General features: G+C 42.0%; 1 protein-coding gene across 2 annotated transcripts in view; it reads left to right on the top strand.

The window, feature by feature from the left end:
- The window catches only part of ARMC8 (armadillo repeat containing 8), a 205189-nt gene that overhangs the window by 75878 nt on the left and 113704 nt on the right, over nt 1–15607 (top strand). For both annotated transcript variants that reach the window (XM_024218622.2, XM_024218621.2), the window contains exons 4-5: nt 2051–2193; nt 2296–2393. In XM_024218622.2, the coding sequence (XP_024074390.1) occupies nt 2051–2193; nt 2296–2393 (241 nt within the window). The remainder of the gene's footprint in view (nt 1–2050; nt 2194–2295; nt 2394–15607) is intronic.

The following is a 15607-nucleotide window of genomic DNA, read 5'->3' as shown; positions in this document are numbered from 1 at the left end:
CACCTTGTACCCGAGAATGGAAACTCTTCAATCTACCACCTTCTAGAGAATCAAAGCATTATAGTTTGTGTACTGTATTCAGGGGAAACTCAACATTCAAGCTGAGTTTCCACACATTGGATACTGGGAAGCAGTATTTTAACAGCACCGTATGGAACTCTGCAGAAGTGCTTTTTGCACCAAAATGCAACTAAAAGTAGCATCTCTTATGCTCCAAACATTAGGAGAAAAACTTAAGGAAAATAGAAATCTTGTCACCTGATTGGATCTTCAAATATGCATTTCTCTTCTTTCCCCTTTCAACTCAGGTGGCCAGGAAAATGGGGAAAGACAGGGTCAGCATGTCCCTTACAGTCTGTATTGACAGGATATTTCTCCAATCTGAAGAAGTCAGTCTGTTTTCCCTGGCAGTTACTCCTCAAAGATTTCTTGAAGAAGGATCCGGTTGGTTCCCAAAGCCCTGGCAAGTTCAGACTTACTGCCTGGATCGTGACAAGATATGCCTATGGAACTGGAGTCTCTGTGAAGAACTCGTGGAAAACCTACTTCAGTCTAGAAAGCCATTCAAAAAGCCACTGCCTTGTTAATATTATACAATAGTAAGGACAAAGGCCTTGGTGCCTGTAAAATAACTTTCACCTGGTGAATGTGAGTAGCAGTTAAGTCACTTAAGGAGAATGGTAAATCTTATCACCTTTCAGTTTAAGAGCTTTGTACAAAATCTATTTCCATTATGTGGGAAGCGAAATAAAGCATTTTATGAGAGAATCCGCAAGGGAGCAATGTTTGTTTTGTTTTAAGGACTGTTTTAAAAACATTGATGCCTTTGATGCTAAAGTCTTGTAGTCTTCTGTCCTCCCTTCATATCTAGGTTCCCTAGCTCTTGCCTTTTTCCTAGGTTTTGGACTTGCTAATTCCCAGTAGTCTGTTTCAGACTGATGGATTGTCTAAGAATGAGACTAGGCAATGTTGTCCTCACTTGTTAACAGGGTGTGAGTGTGTATGCATGCCCGCATGCATGTTCTCTGGAGGACTCCACTGGGTTTTTGACTCAGTTCCTATGTTTATATAAGAGGAGCAGTTGGGCCCCAAACTTCTCACTATTGACCTCCTTTCTTGATTGCTGATGGGTGTGGCTTACCCAATATTCCATTCCAAATTGATAGATTGTCTCTTAACAGGGAATCTATTTACAGGCATGGTCAAGATTGTCTATTTATCAGTGATTGTGTGTGTTCATGTAAAGATGGGGCATTAGGACACTGATTTAAACTAAATAAAATTATCAAAATTCTCTCTCTCTCTCTCTCTCTCTCTCTCTCTCTCTCTCAAATTTTGGATTGTACCAGTATCTAGTAGGAAGTTTTATAGGATGTCAATCATTATTCTGCTGTTATCTTTCTAGAAGGTTCAGAATACAGTATCTTTCTGTAATAATGGGAAGTCTACTCTAACAGATACAGTAATACTTATTGTAAAAATACCTGCATGACTGTTGTAGGATGTTTGTTTTGTCCTCCTGTTTTGATTCTGTCATTCCCTCCAGTAGGAACAGTAGCCTTTTTATGTGACATGCTGCATTTGAATTTGATGCTGTGATGCTATGGTTTTCTTCAGGCTGAATATTCCTCTGTAAATACAGTACACTTTCTTATTTATTCAGATGGCCTGGGGACATCTAGAAGATTAGATAACTAGGCATTTGGATAAACAGAAGTGTTGTTTTGAGCTGCAGTCTCACTAAGATAGAAATATGGGGAATGAAGGGAGTAATGTTGATATTTGCTTAATATTTTGCACTTTAAGTTTATTAAAACACCCAAATTGTATTAAAACCACTGTGTACATAATTCTGCATTTTTCTGAGCTGCTATACAAATACTAAGCCACTGATTAGTGCCAGCAGGCGCTAGTAGGTTGACTGAGAATATATTAGCAGGTAATTGATTAACATAGGGCTACATGGGGGGCACACTGGGATTTGGATAACTAGGCTTTTTGGGTAAAGGGTATTTGTATAACTGGAATTATTCTGTAATTCCATTTACAGGTTGCTGTATTTGCTTCAGCAAGAAACCTCCAGCACGGAACTGAGAACTGAATGTGCGGTAGTGCTAGGAAGCCTTGCGATGGGTACAGAAAACAATGTCAAATCTCTACTAGACTGCCATATTATCCCAGCCTTATTGCAAGGTATCTTGGCTTTCATTTAATGCAATATACTTTGGTAACTATTTCTACAACACTTGTGTTTTAAAATAAGCAAAAAGAATGAAACTATATGTATATTCACAGGATTGCTGTCACCAGAACTGAAGTTTATTGAAGCTTGCCTCCGATGTCTTCGTACCATTTTCACCAGCCCAGTAACTCCAGAGGAACTATTGTATACAGTAAGTTTTAGGCAATGTATCTTTGCTCTTGTATATAACTTCTGTTCGTGCAATGCAGCCTGTATTATGTGTGTGTGCTGATGGCAACTGTTTGTGATAATATTTGGGTATGGTGCTACTAACACTATTAATATTTCACTCATAGGCATCAGGAGTCTAGATAACCTGACCCTGTGAACATTATTTTTTTGGCAACGGGAGATCCTGACTACTGATGCCACTTGTACACGAATTAACTGAAAATTCTAGCTTTCTGGCCTATTGTGTATATAGAAGATGTGAAAATACAGATGGTTTGGTTTAATTCAAGTATCATTTAAGAGGGGGGAAAAAACATGGTATCACAGAATCATAATAGTTAGAACTGGAAAAGACTAGGTCTTTATTAGACTAAGGTCTACTAAATCATGCAGGCAATACAGCATTTTGTTCTAACCTAAATTTTTAGTGCTTTATTCAGTTTTAAATATTTTCAGGTAGCTTCCATCATTTAGCTTGGAAGATCCTCACTGTCAAGATCTTTTTTTCTTATAGTTAACCTACATTGTCTCTTCCTTAGTTTGTTAGAAAGGGCAGAATTTGTCTGGCATAACCTTTTTTTTTTTTTTTGGCTCATGCATCATCACCAGCAATAATCTTTCTTGAGTCTCACGTGCCATTCTAAATTAGCAGGGCTTTCAGTTAGAGGGGGAAAAACCCTCCTGTTTGTACACTGAGTGAATTCAATATGGCATTTGAGAGAAAATGAACATGGACCCCCTACAATGTCATTTTTACAGACACTTTTCAGTGTTGACCCACACTGTAAGCTCACAGTATACATGCAACACTCTGCATCTAAGCAATCAGGAGTCAGACTTGGGCTAAAAAGCATTAAGGCCAAAATTTTTAAATGCTTGCACTACTAACATTGCAGGATGGGTGGCTAAAATGTGTTGTTTAGACACTTGGAGATCCATTGCATTGTCATTGTGGGCTGGGCTTCTGCAAGAGTGCTTGGAGTCTTCGGGTTCGAGCTGCGAATAAAGGGGTGCCGAAAGGCATGGCCCTTAATTGAATTTTCAGAAGCACTGAGGCTGCCTCCTATACATCCAAACAAGTATTGCTGCTCTAATCTTGCCAGAAGCATTGCGATGCATCCATATGGAAGTGCTGTTTGGTTTAACATCACTTATGATGGGACTCAGCGCATGTCTACCTTTACCTCCGGAGCGATCGATACAGCAGGGGTCAATTTATCGTGTCTAGTGAAGACGCGATAAATCAACCGCTGAGCGCTCTCCTGTCGACTCCGGTACTCTACCAGCGCGAGAGGCGCAGGCGGAGTCGACAGGGGAGCATCAGCAGTCAACTTACCGCAGTGAAGACACCGCGGTAAGTAGATCTAAGTATGTCGACTTCAGCTACATTATTCACATAGCTGAAGTTGCGTAACTTAGATTGATTTCCCGCTCTAGTGTTGACCAGGCCGTACATATTTTCTCAGTTCATGCAGCACGTTTTTATTTTTATTGCAGGCACATTCCAAACATTGTAGGAAATCATCACCGGTTAGGTTTCTTGTTCGTTCAGTATGATGGGTTTTCTGTACAGTGTACATACATTTCATGATGGTTTCGATAAATTTTACTCCCCATATGTGATGCCGTGAAACACCACCTGAAAGTAATAGGCAGACATAGCCAGTTAGTGACATCAGTGAAATCCTCGTTCCATTACCAAGGCCTGGTCTACACTAGGACTTTAATTCGGATTTAGCTGCCTTAATCCGAATTAACCCTTCACCCGTCCACACTACAGAGCCAGTTAATTCGAATTAAAGGGCCCTTTAAATCGATTTCTGTACTCCACCTCGACGAACGGAGTAGAGCTTAAATCGATTTTGTTAATTCGAATTAGGGTTAGTGTGGACGCACACCACCGAATTACTGTGTTTAAGTTAATGGGGTAGTGTGGCCGCACACCACCGAATTAATATGGTTTAAAACCGAATTAAGGTGCTTAGTGTGGCCGCGCACAATCGAATTTATACAACCTGTTTCCCAAATTCGAATTATCTAAATTCGGATTAATCCTGTAGTGTAGACATACCCTTAGAGGCCTGATCCATCTCTCATTAAGGTCAGTGGCAAGACTCCAATGGGAAGTGGATGGGTACTAGGTAAACCACACAAAAGCGTCCCTCACTGCTTTTCATTGCATACTTATCTTTAGCAGGCCAACATCTTGTTAATTCAATCAGCAGCTGACTAAAAATGTTGCCTGTGGCAGAAGAACACTCTGCCCACTGTAGAGCCTTATGGCCCTGCAAGCTGGAGATTCCACATGTGTGGCTATCAGGCTTCTTAGTGGCAGTAACTTGGTATCTTTTATTAATGAGATTAGAAGTTTGGCTGATAAAGGTAATAGTGTTGATGTAATAGACTTCTGTAAGGCCTTTCAGTTGGTATAGCATGATATTTTGATTAAAAAACTAGGGCTGTTAAACGATTAAATTAACAATTAATTGCGATTAATCATGAGAGAAAAATGTGATTAATTGCAGTTTTAATTTCACTGTTAAGCAGTAATAGAATACTATTTAAAAATTTTCGGATATTTTCTACATTTTCAAATATATTGATTTCAATTACAACACAGAGTACAAAGTGTACAGTGGTCACTTTATATTTTTGATTACAAATATTTGCACTGTAATAAAGATAAACAAAAGAAAGTATTTTTCAGTTCACCTTATACAAGTACTGTAGTGCAATCTCTTTATTGTGAAAGTGCAATTTTCAAATGTAGAATTATTTTTTTTACATAACTGCATTCAAAAACAAAACAATGTAAAACTTTAGAGCCTACAAGTCCACTCAGTCCTACTTCTTGTTCAGCCAATTGCTAAGATAAACAAATTTGTTTACATTTACGGGAGATAATGCTGCCTGCTTCTTATTTATAATGTCACCTGAAAGTGATGATAGGCATTCGATGGCACTGTTGTAGCTGGTGTTGTAAGGTATTTATATGTCAAATATGCTAAACACCATCAATTCAGTCACAACACAGGCTTACCTACCAAGGGGCAGGTTCCAGGCAATGAGAGAAAGCATAACTCGCATTATCAACAATCCTAATGTACTGGCCAGGACTTGCCTATCCCTCCTTGGCCACATGGTTTTGCATACATACATGACCGCCTTCACTCGACTCCATCTTTGCTGCCTCCAGATGTGACTCCAGACAGTTTACTTGCCCAAACATCACGTCATAGACCTCATGCTGAGTGTCCCTGCTCTCATCCCTTCAGACAGACCCACATCATGTATGCATAGGGATTCCCCTTCCTCTCCTCCCCGGAAAAGACGACCATCATCGACACATGTCAGACAATATGGCCACTGTTTTCTACAGCAACAAGTGGTGGGATGGGAGGGGGGCCACAAGATCGACTGCTCTATACACAGAAACAGTCAATCTCTGGAATTGGTGCATTGCTCATCAGACCCTCTTGTGCTTGCGGACTCGCTCAGCAGACATTTTATGATTGATCACAAGTGGAAACTTCATGGTTTGGTAGTGACATCTTCATCCAATGTGGGATTCCGATCAGAGACCTCTTTGCCTCGCATATAAACAGCAAATGCACCACGTACTACTCCAAGGGAGGTCTCTGCCACCTCTCTCAGGACAATGATCCCCTATTCTCCTGGTCAGATCAAATCCTCCTTTACTGTTCCTCAGGTACTGTACAAGATCCAACGAGACGGAGCAATGGTCATTCTGATCGCCCCCAGCTGGTCCAGACAGTTCTGGTTTCCCAATCTCCTTTTCATGTAAACCTGTCCACCAATTTCTATCCCCACCTTCCCCAATCTGCTGACACAGTGCAACAGCAAGATCAGACATCCCAATCCACAGGCGCTGCTCCACCTCAGAGCATGGTTTTGAATGGGCATCTGCTTTAGAACAGACCTGTTCTTCATCTGCGCAAGATATCCTCTCCAGCAGCAAGGGAGGAATCCACCAGGTGCTGTTACTGGAATAAGTGGAAGCACTTTGCCTCCTTGACCCAACAAAATGGAGTTTCACCGGAATCAGCAGGGATCATCCTCTTCCTGGACTGTGTTCTATCCCCGAAGGCATCAGGTCTTGCCATCAACTCTCTGAAAATCCATCTGGTGCTAATTAGCACATTCCTGTGGAAGGTCACTCTGTCTTTACACACCTGCTAACTGCTACATTTTGGAAGGGTCTCATCAGAACCTTCCCACCCCAGCCCATCACACCCCAATGGGACCTGAACCTAGTTCTATCTATGCTAATGAAACAAAACAACCATTTGAACTGTTAACATTGTGCTCTATGTCCCTTCTTTTCATGAAAGTCACCTTCCTTGTTGGTATCACTTTCGTGAGAAGGGTCGGCAAATTCGGAGCTATGATGGCGGACCCACCTTTCACAATTTTCTACAAAAGATAGTCTCACTGAGCCTGCATCCCAAATTCTTATCAAAGGTAATCTCCCAGTTTCACATCAATCAATCCATTCACTTACCTGTTTTCTTCCTGAAGCCCCACACACCTACAGAGGAACGCAAACTCCATTCTCCGCACGACCATTTCATCCTCATCCTCGCTCTCTGTTCCAACTTAGGTACAAGAGGGACCATTATTTGAAGAAGAAGAAGAGGTTGTTGTTCTCCATTATGTAGCTGTGCATTAGATTTTTTCCCCCCTTCCTTAATGTAGTACTTTCCACCTGTCTATTGAATTTCATTTTGCTGATTTCAGACGAATTCTCCAGTTTAAGGTAATTTTAAATTCTAATCCTATCCTCCAAAGTGTTTGCAACCCCTCCCAGTGTGATGTCATCTGCATATTTTATAAGCATACTCTCAGTTCCATTATCTGTCATTAATGAAAATATTGAATAGTATCGGACCTGAGACAAATCCCTCTGGGACTCCACTTGATACGTCTTCCCACTTTGACAGTGAGCCATTGATAACTACCCTTTGAGTATAGTTTTTCAACCAGCTGTGCCCTCATTTTATAATAATTCCATCTAGACCACATTTCCCTAGTTTCATTATGACAGTTTCATGTGGAACTGGATCAAAAGCTATATTAAAATCAACATATATCATGTCTACTGCTTCCCCTTATCCACCAAGCCAATAACCTTGTCAAAGAAGGAAATTAGATTGGTTGGCATGATTTGTTCTTCACAAATCAGTGTTGGCTATTACCTATCAACCCTATAATCCCTTAGGTGCTTACAAGTTGATTGTTTAATAATTTGTTATGGTATCTTTCCAGGTATCGAAGTTAGGTTGACTAGTCTGTAATTCTTCAGTTCCTGTTTGTTCCCCTTTTTAAAGATAGGTACTATGTTTCCCCCTCTCCAGACCTCTGGGACCTCGCCCATCCTGCAGAAGTTTTCAAAGATAATAGCTAATGGTTCTGAGATTGCTTTCAGGTAGCCCTTTTAGTACCATAGGGTGAACCTTGTCAGGTCCTGCTGACTTAAATTCATCTAATTTACTTAAATATTCTTTAACCTGTGTTTTTTCCCTATTTTGTCGTGCATTCCTTCCCCTTGTTAATATTAATTGTGTTAAGCATCTGGTTGCCATTAACTTTTGTAGTGAAGACTGAAGCAAAATAGGCACTAGCTACATCAGTCAACATCCTTCATGCCTCAGAATCAGGGTTGGGACCAGGGCGGAGCACAGAGATTGTACTAGAAGACAACCTCCTTGTGGTCTTGGATACTGGCAGAATCTGCACACTCTCACTTCTGGACCTCTTTGCAGCCTTGTGACACAGTGCACCACAAAGTATTGGTATTGCTAACACATGACATAGCAGGGGTAGATGGCCCAGCACTGCAATCATTCCTCTCCAGCAGAACTCAAGTGGTGATGAGTAACTGCTCCTCCTCTCTGAAGGCCCTTACTTGCAGGGATCCATACCATCCCTGCTTCTCTACAATATTTGCATGAGACCAGTGTCAGAGATAGTGAGATACCGTGATTTTGGCTGCAAACAGGATGCCAATGACCGTCAGTTCTATATCTCATTCTCAACCGATACAGCCACCGCCACTGCTAATGAATCTGAATGCCTACAGGACATCAGCTCTTGGTTGAAAACCAGTTGGCTCAAGCTGAACCCAGGCAAGATCTAAGTGGTACTGGTTGCAAAGGGGGAACTCTTTGAAGAGCTGGCCAAGACATTGTCCCTGCCTTCCATCGAATGCATACATCGTCCTTTCAAGGTGGTATGATGCCTCAGGGCCCTTTCTAACTCCTTGCTAAGCTTGGATGACCAAGTAGCATTAGTCTCCAAAAATGGCTTTTTTTCAACCCAACTTGTTAGGAAATGCCTTTGCTTCTCCTTGGAGGAGTATCTGCTCATAATGATCCATGCATTTGTCATCTCTAGGTGGGGTTGCTGTAACTCATTATATCCAAAGTTGAATGTGAAGACGATGCACCAGCTCCAGCTGGTATAGAATGCAACTGGCCACTTTCTCCATGGCTCAGGCTGTTATAAGCACATCAGGTTTCTGTTTGTGTCCCTCCACTGGTTCCCAGTCAAGTTTGATCCTAATTTTCAAAGCAGTTAATGGATCAGTTCCCAGCTACGTCAAAGACTGAATTTTGATCTATGAAACACTGTGACATCTGCACTCCTCTGGGAGGGGAGGAGCTGTACAGGGACCTGTGACAGCTGGGTCTGATGGCCTAACAATTTGTAGTTCTTGTATATGGAAGTGTCTCAGCAGACCATAAGGTCCCAGTGAAAGTAAACACCACAGGTACTCTCCGAGGCATAAACTGTTCTGTAATTAATCCTCCTGAAGGATCTCTGGAGCAGGGAGTGTTTAATCAGTGAGAGTCACCAGACTGGGTCTCTGCCAGGTAGGGACTGCAGGAACAGAAAGGAGGGAGGATCCCATGGCTATGGTAATGTCACCCTGGAGAACTGGGCCCTGTCCCTGCCTCTCCCACAGAATTCCTCTGTGATCTTAGTCAAGTCACTTAAACCAGATGTTTCTCAGATGTTAACTACTTGCATGTCCCTCACTTTCTGGGTTCTTAATGTGAGATACCTAAGGCCTGATTTTTGGAAGTGCTGAGCACTCTCATATGCATCTGAATTCAGTTGGAGTTGTGACTACTCAGCATCTCTGGTATAAGGCAGTGTTAGAGGAATGAGCACAGGGCTTGGAATTAGGAGGTCCTGAGTTCTCATCTGTTTAAACTTTCCTTCTGTAAAATGGAGTAATAGTTCTCCAGTCACTTCACAGGATTGTTGCGGCAATTAATTGGTTAATTTATGTCCCGTTCTTTGAACATACAAAGTGCTATAAAAATATTCTTGTCTTCACTTTGGAGCTCTGTGTGAAGAACATCCAACCCATGATTAATCTCCTGTTGCTCCTTCTTATAGCTTCATAGATTCCAAGGCCATAAGGGACCATTGTGATCATCTAGAGCAGATCTTTTAGAAAAATATCCAGTCTTGATCTAAAACTTGCCAGTGATGGAGAATCCACCACAATCCTTGGTAAATTCTTCCAGTAATTAATTACTCTCACTGTTAAAAATGCTTGCCTTATTTCCAGTCTGAATTTTTGTAGCTTCAAGTTCCAGGCATTGGATCATATTATTCCTATCTCTGATTTGATGGAAGAGCCCATTATGAAATATTTGTTCCCCATATAGGGATGTGTAGATTGTACTCAAGTCACTCCTTAACCTTCTCTTTGATAAGCTAAATAGATTGAGCTCCTTCAGTCTATCACTATAATTCATGTTTCTAATCCTTTCGTCATTCTCTTGAGTCCTCTCCAATTTATCAAAAGCCTTCTTGAATTGTGGCCACCAGAACTGGACACAGTATTTCAGCAGCTGTTGCACCAGTGCCAAATGCGGGAGTAAAATAACTTCTCTATTCCAGCTCAAGATTCCCATTTATGCAAACAAGGATCGCATTAGCTCTTTTGGCCACAGCATCTTAGGGGAGCTCGTGTTCAGCTGATTATCCATCACAACCCCCAAACCTTTTTCAGTCATTGCTTCTAAGGATAGAGCCCCTATCCTGTAAATACAGCCTACATTCTTTGTTGCTAAACATATACATTTACATTTAGCTATATTAGAACATATACTGTTTGCTTGCACCCAGCTTACAGAGTGATCCAAGATCACTGTGTACGAGTGATCTGTCCTCTTCATTATTTACCACTCCACCAATGTTTGTGATATCTACAAACTTTTATCAGTGATTTTATTTTCTTCCAGGTCATTGATAAAAATGTTAAAAAGCATAGGGCCAAGAACCAATCCCTGCAGAACCCCACTAGAAACACCCACTTGCATTTTGAGAGCTCTCAATAGACAGCTCTTAACCCTTTTAATGTGTGCCATATTAATTTTATATCTTTCTAGTTTTTTAGCCAAAATGTCATGAGTTACCAACACAAATGTTTTACAGAAGTCTATTACCTTTTTCCTGACACAACTGCAAGAACCTCAGCTGATGGTGGTTTCATAGGATACCAGAAAAGTCAATTAATATGTGGTTCTATTGTGTTGAGCCTTAATGTGGCTTGAAATCTTAAATTGCCAAAGGTGGGTGAAAGGTGGCAGGATATGATTTTAACCTATATACGTGTTATGTAAAGCTGTTGAAAGAAAACACAATGATGGCTAAGGAATTATGTAAATTGAGTTTTTTGAACTAAAAGAACAGTCACTCGGGCTTTCAAGCCTGGTGAATTTGCAGAATTGTAGCCACAGGCAAAAGTGTTCTTAAGATGAGAGCAAGCATGCAGGTATGGACCATCTGGCACTTGTTTTGGTTGCTACTCCTTTTGGATGTTGCTTTTCTGGGCAGCACTTGTCAGTTTGCTTATGCATGGCAGCAAGCTAATGTCTGGTAGGGAGAACTATACTGCATCTCACTCTTGGCTGAGACTTTCAACACTGTTGTAAACCTACTGGGACTCAGGGATTTATGGTCATACCGTTGGGCCTTCTTTTCCTGGTGCTGAAAGATGTTCTGACTAAACAAAAACGTTGGGTGGGGGAACAGGCAATAGTACCATCTCCACAGTTGTGTTCTGAGCAACTTCTGAGATGGGAAACTAAAGTTCCTGCTATTACTCCTGTCATAGTTAAAGGGTGAACTGCAACTGAGGGCTGGTCTACACTAACCCCCCAATTCAAACTAAGATACACAACTTCAGCGATGTGAATAACGTAGCTGAAGTCGACGTACCTTAGTTCGAACTTACCGCCGTCCAGACGAGGCAGGCAGGCTCCCCGTCGATTCCGCGTACTCCTCTCGCCGAGCAGGAGTACCGGAGTTGACGGCGAGCACTTCTGGGTTCGATTTATCGCGTCCAGACAAGACGCGATAAATCGAACCCAGAAGTTCGTTTCCTTGCCGCCGAACCAGCGGGTAAGTATAGACGTACCCTCAGACCTCTCCTGGTCTCTTTGAGTGCATCCCTCTCAGGCCTCTAGCCATTGCCTTTCTTCGGGTAGAATTACAGGATTCTCCCACTCTTAGGCAAGGCTCTGGGTTGCAGTCTCCTGTGATGAATTGTGAGTACCTCAGCAGGCCTGACTTACCTTCAATGCCTGTAGCTTTGTTCCCTCTGGGAGCAGTGGTAGTGGTAACCAGTGACCAAACAGCCTTTGCTTAAATACTTTTTCTTAAAGCAAAGTATTTACTAAGAACCAAAGCATTTAAGAGAAAACCGATGTCTCCCTATGGCTTACATTGCCTGGGTCTGGGGAAACGCCCAGCTTCTTCAGATTCCCTCTGCAGTTTTACTCTGTTAACCTGTTACTCTGGACAGCTCCTGATTGACCCTCTTTTCCTTTCATGAGCAGGGCATTTAACTATTTATGGCCCTTTGATTTGTTAGTTCCCAGCATTGGCAGAAGAGTTGTGACTTCGGCTTTGAGCCTGGAAGTATGCCATTGGCCTGTAATTGCCTCCCAGTGTTTGCTGGGGGGTTGCTTATCTATAGCTATTGTGTTGTTTTCCACAGCCCCCTATTAAGTTATATTAATGGATTCATACAGGAAAGTTTTATAACTCAGTAAACAATAACTTCACCTCACTGACCAAGTCTCACAGAACATGTCTATGCTTAAATCAAAAACACATGGCTGGCCTGTGCCAGCTGACTCAGGCTCGCAGGGCTGAGTCTGAGGGGCTGCTTAATTGCTGTGTAAATGCTCTGTCTGGAGCCTGAGCTCTGGGACCCTCCCTTCTTGCGGGGACCCAGAGCCTGGGCTCCAGCCCAAGCCTGAACATCCACACCACATTTAAACAGCCCCTTAGCCCAAGCCCCACAAGCCTGAGTCAGGTAGCATGAGCCAGCCATGGATGTTTAATTGCAATATAGACATACCTATAAGGTACATCTAAGTGACAAGAAACAAAACAAAACTCCCGCAGCAGCAAGTCGCAGAGCCTGGATCAATTGACTTGGTCTCATGCTGCAGGGCTAAAAATAGCAGTGTAGAAGTTCCTGATCGGGCTGGAGCCCAGGATCCAAAATCTGGCAAGGGGGGTGAGTCTCAGATCCTGTGCTCCAGTCCGAGCAGGAGCATCTACACTGCTATTTTTAGCCCAGCAGCATGAGCCTCAGTCAGTTGACTGGACAATGAGACTTGCTGCTGCAGTAAGTTTTTTGCATTGTAGGCATACCCATAGCGTTGATAAAATTATCACATCTCAGTGTTTCATGTGGAGATGCTATTTAATAATCTGTCACAGCTCCTTCCCTCATGTTTTCCTCACCCTCTTAGAATCATAGAATATTAGGGTTGGAAGGAACTTCAGGGCGTCATCTAGTCCAACCCCTTGCTCAAAGCAGGACCAATCCCCAGATAGATTTTTGCCCCAAATCCCTAAATGGCCCCCTCAAGGATTGAACTCACAACCCTGGGTTTAGTAGGCCAATGCTCAAACCACTAAGCTATCCCTCCTCCCCTTGTATTTTTCTTTTTTCCTTTTATTTAATGAGGGTCTGACTTAGCCAGCCAGACAAAATTAACCTTGCAATACTGCTGTGACCAGAGAGGCAAGCTGAAAGCAATAGCCTGAGTACGGTAGGTTCTGGAGTGCTTAATAAGGTCCTGTACTAAGTGCTGACACTTTCCAGCAATTAAACAGCAAGCAGAAGAGACAGAAGCTGTATTTACTTTCTTTTGCTGTTCTTTCCCCGATTTCCAAAATTTTGTATGTGTGCCTCCTGTATTCTGTTAAGAAGAGAGAGGATTACACCAGGGGTCAGCAACCTTTCAGAAGTGGTGTGCCGAGTCTTCATTTATTCACTCTATGTTAAGGTTTCGTGTGCCAGTAATACATTTTAACGTTTTTAGAAGGTCTCTTTCTATAAGTCTATAATATATAACTAAACTATTGTTGTTTGTAAAGTAAATAAGGTTTTTAAAATGTTTAAGAAGCTTCATTTAAAATTAAATTAAAATGCAGAGCCCCCCGGACCGGTGGCCAGGACCCAGGCAGTGTGAGTGCCACTGAAACTCAGCTCGCGTGCCGCCTTTGGCACACGTGCCATAGGTTGCCTACCCCTGGATTAGACTTTTAACAGTGCCTAACAACCTAAAACTTAGTGTTTCATACCATCTGAGTGTCTGTTCATTAAACGTTTTTCTCATTAAAATATTCTGTGGAAATAGAGAGAGATAATAGGAGAGCTTTGTTAAATTGTTTTAATTTTTTTCTTTTTTAATTGAATTTTTGTTTGCTAATGTACAAGTGAAACTGAGGCCCTGGCAGCATAAACCTGTATCCAGTTACTGTTACTTTCTCTATTGCCATAACATAACAGATAGGGTAGCTGGAAAATAACATCCTAAAAAAACTATCTGATCATCACAACAGTTCTTACTGACTCCAGCTCTCCCCAGGTGAAGGGCTCAGTTTACCTGTCATAGTCAACATAGACGCAACCTATTAAAGGGGATTTCTGATATTTAGTCTCCTCTGCTTAAGCAACCAAACCCTTTGTCTCAGAGACCATTCATTTGAGGCTGGTTTCCGGAGTTCACAAAAACTGCTAATCTTCCACTGCTTCTAGTGGGATCCCCACTTGTAGCTGGCTTCTGATAAAATATATGTTAGATATCTTAAAGCTTTCATTGATTTATAACAATATTTAGGTATTTCTCACTTACTATAGTGATCTTAAGAAACAGGATTGGATTCTTAACAGAACCAAACAATGAGGAACAGGTAGCAAGGTGATCTCCCATCTCTCTCTGTTTTCTCTTCTGATTACTCTTTGTTTAGTTTTTTTCCACTATGAGCGTGTGTGCATGTGCTATGTCAGTTCTAAAGGAAACTCTTGAATTGGATTGTTCAGATGGAAGGCCAGTATCACTAATTTCTTTTGATGTCTTGTCTCCAACTGCTGGTGGGAGGATGAAAAAATCCATTGTCTATACTGGCACCTCACTTCCTATACTCCCTCCATTCCCACCCTCTCAGAATTAAGAGATAACCAATTAGAAGGTAAGTAAATTACCGTTCCGGGAGAAGAATGCCACTGGGGGATTTTTGTCTCCAAAATACAGAGCTTTTTATTCAGTTATTGCTGTCAGTGACAGTTTCTTGTGAGCGGAATTCCTCTTTTCCTTTGTCCCAAGATTTCTCACTAAGTAGGTTACTTAGGCTAGGTCTACACTACCCGCCTGAATCAGCGGGTAGAAATCGATCTCTCGGGGATCGAATTATTGCGTCTCATTGGGACGCGACAATCGATCCGCAAATCGACGCTCTTACTCCACCAGCGGAGGTAGGAGTAAGCGCCGTCGACGGGGAACCGCGGAGGTCGATTTTGCCGCCGTCTTCACAGCGGGGTAAGTCGGCTCCGATACGTCGAATTCTGCTACGCTATTCACGTAGCTGAATTTGCGTATCTTAAATTGACCCCCCTCCGTAGTGAAGACCTGCCCATAATGCAGAGATTTTCAGTGACACACAGCTGGGAGTTAGGAACATTGAATTTTGATGGGAATTGGGCACCAAGCTGTCATTTTCTTTGAAAATCACATCCATAGTACTTTTATGGCCTAGTCCTTTTTCCTCATGCATCTCAGCAGGTCCCCTGTTTTAGGCTTGGGTACTAACTATTGAAAAGCTTAGGATGCAGCTTGTTAGTTACAAATCGCT

The sequence above is a fragment of the Terrapene carolina genome, unplaced genomic scaffold, assembly GCF_002925995.2.
Source record: "Terrapene carolina triunguis isolate 2854851 unplaced genomic scaffold, T_m_triunguis-2.0 Scaffold88, whole genome shotgun sequence".
Classification (NCBI taxonomy): Eukaryota; Metazoa; Chordata; order Testudines; family Emydidae; genus Terrapene; species Terrapene triunguis.
The sequence above is the reverse complement of the archived record's forward strand: the minus strand, read 5'-3'. Positions and strand labels throughout refer to the sequence as shown.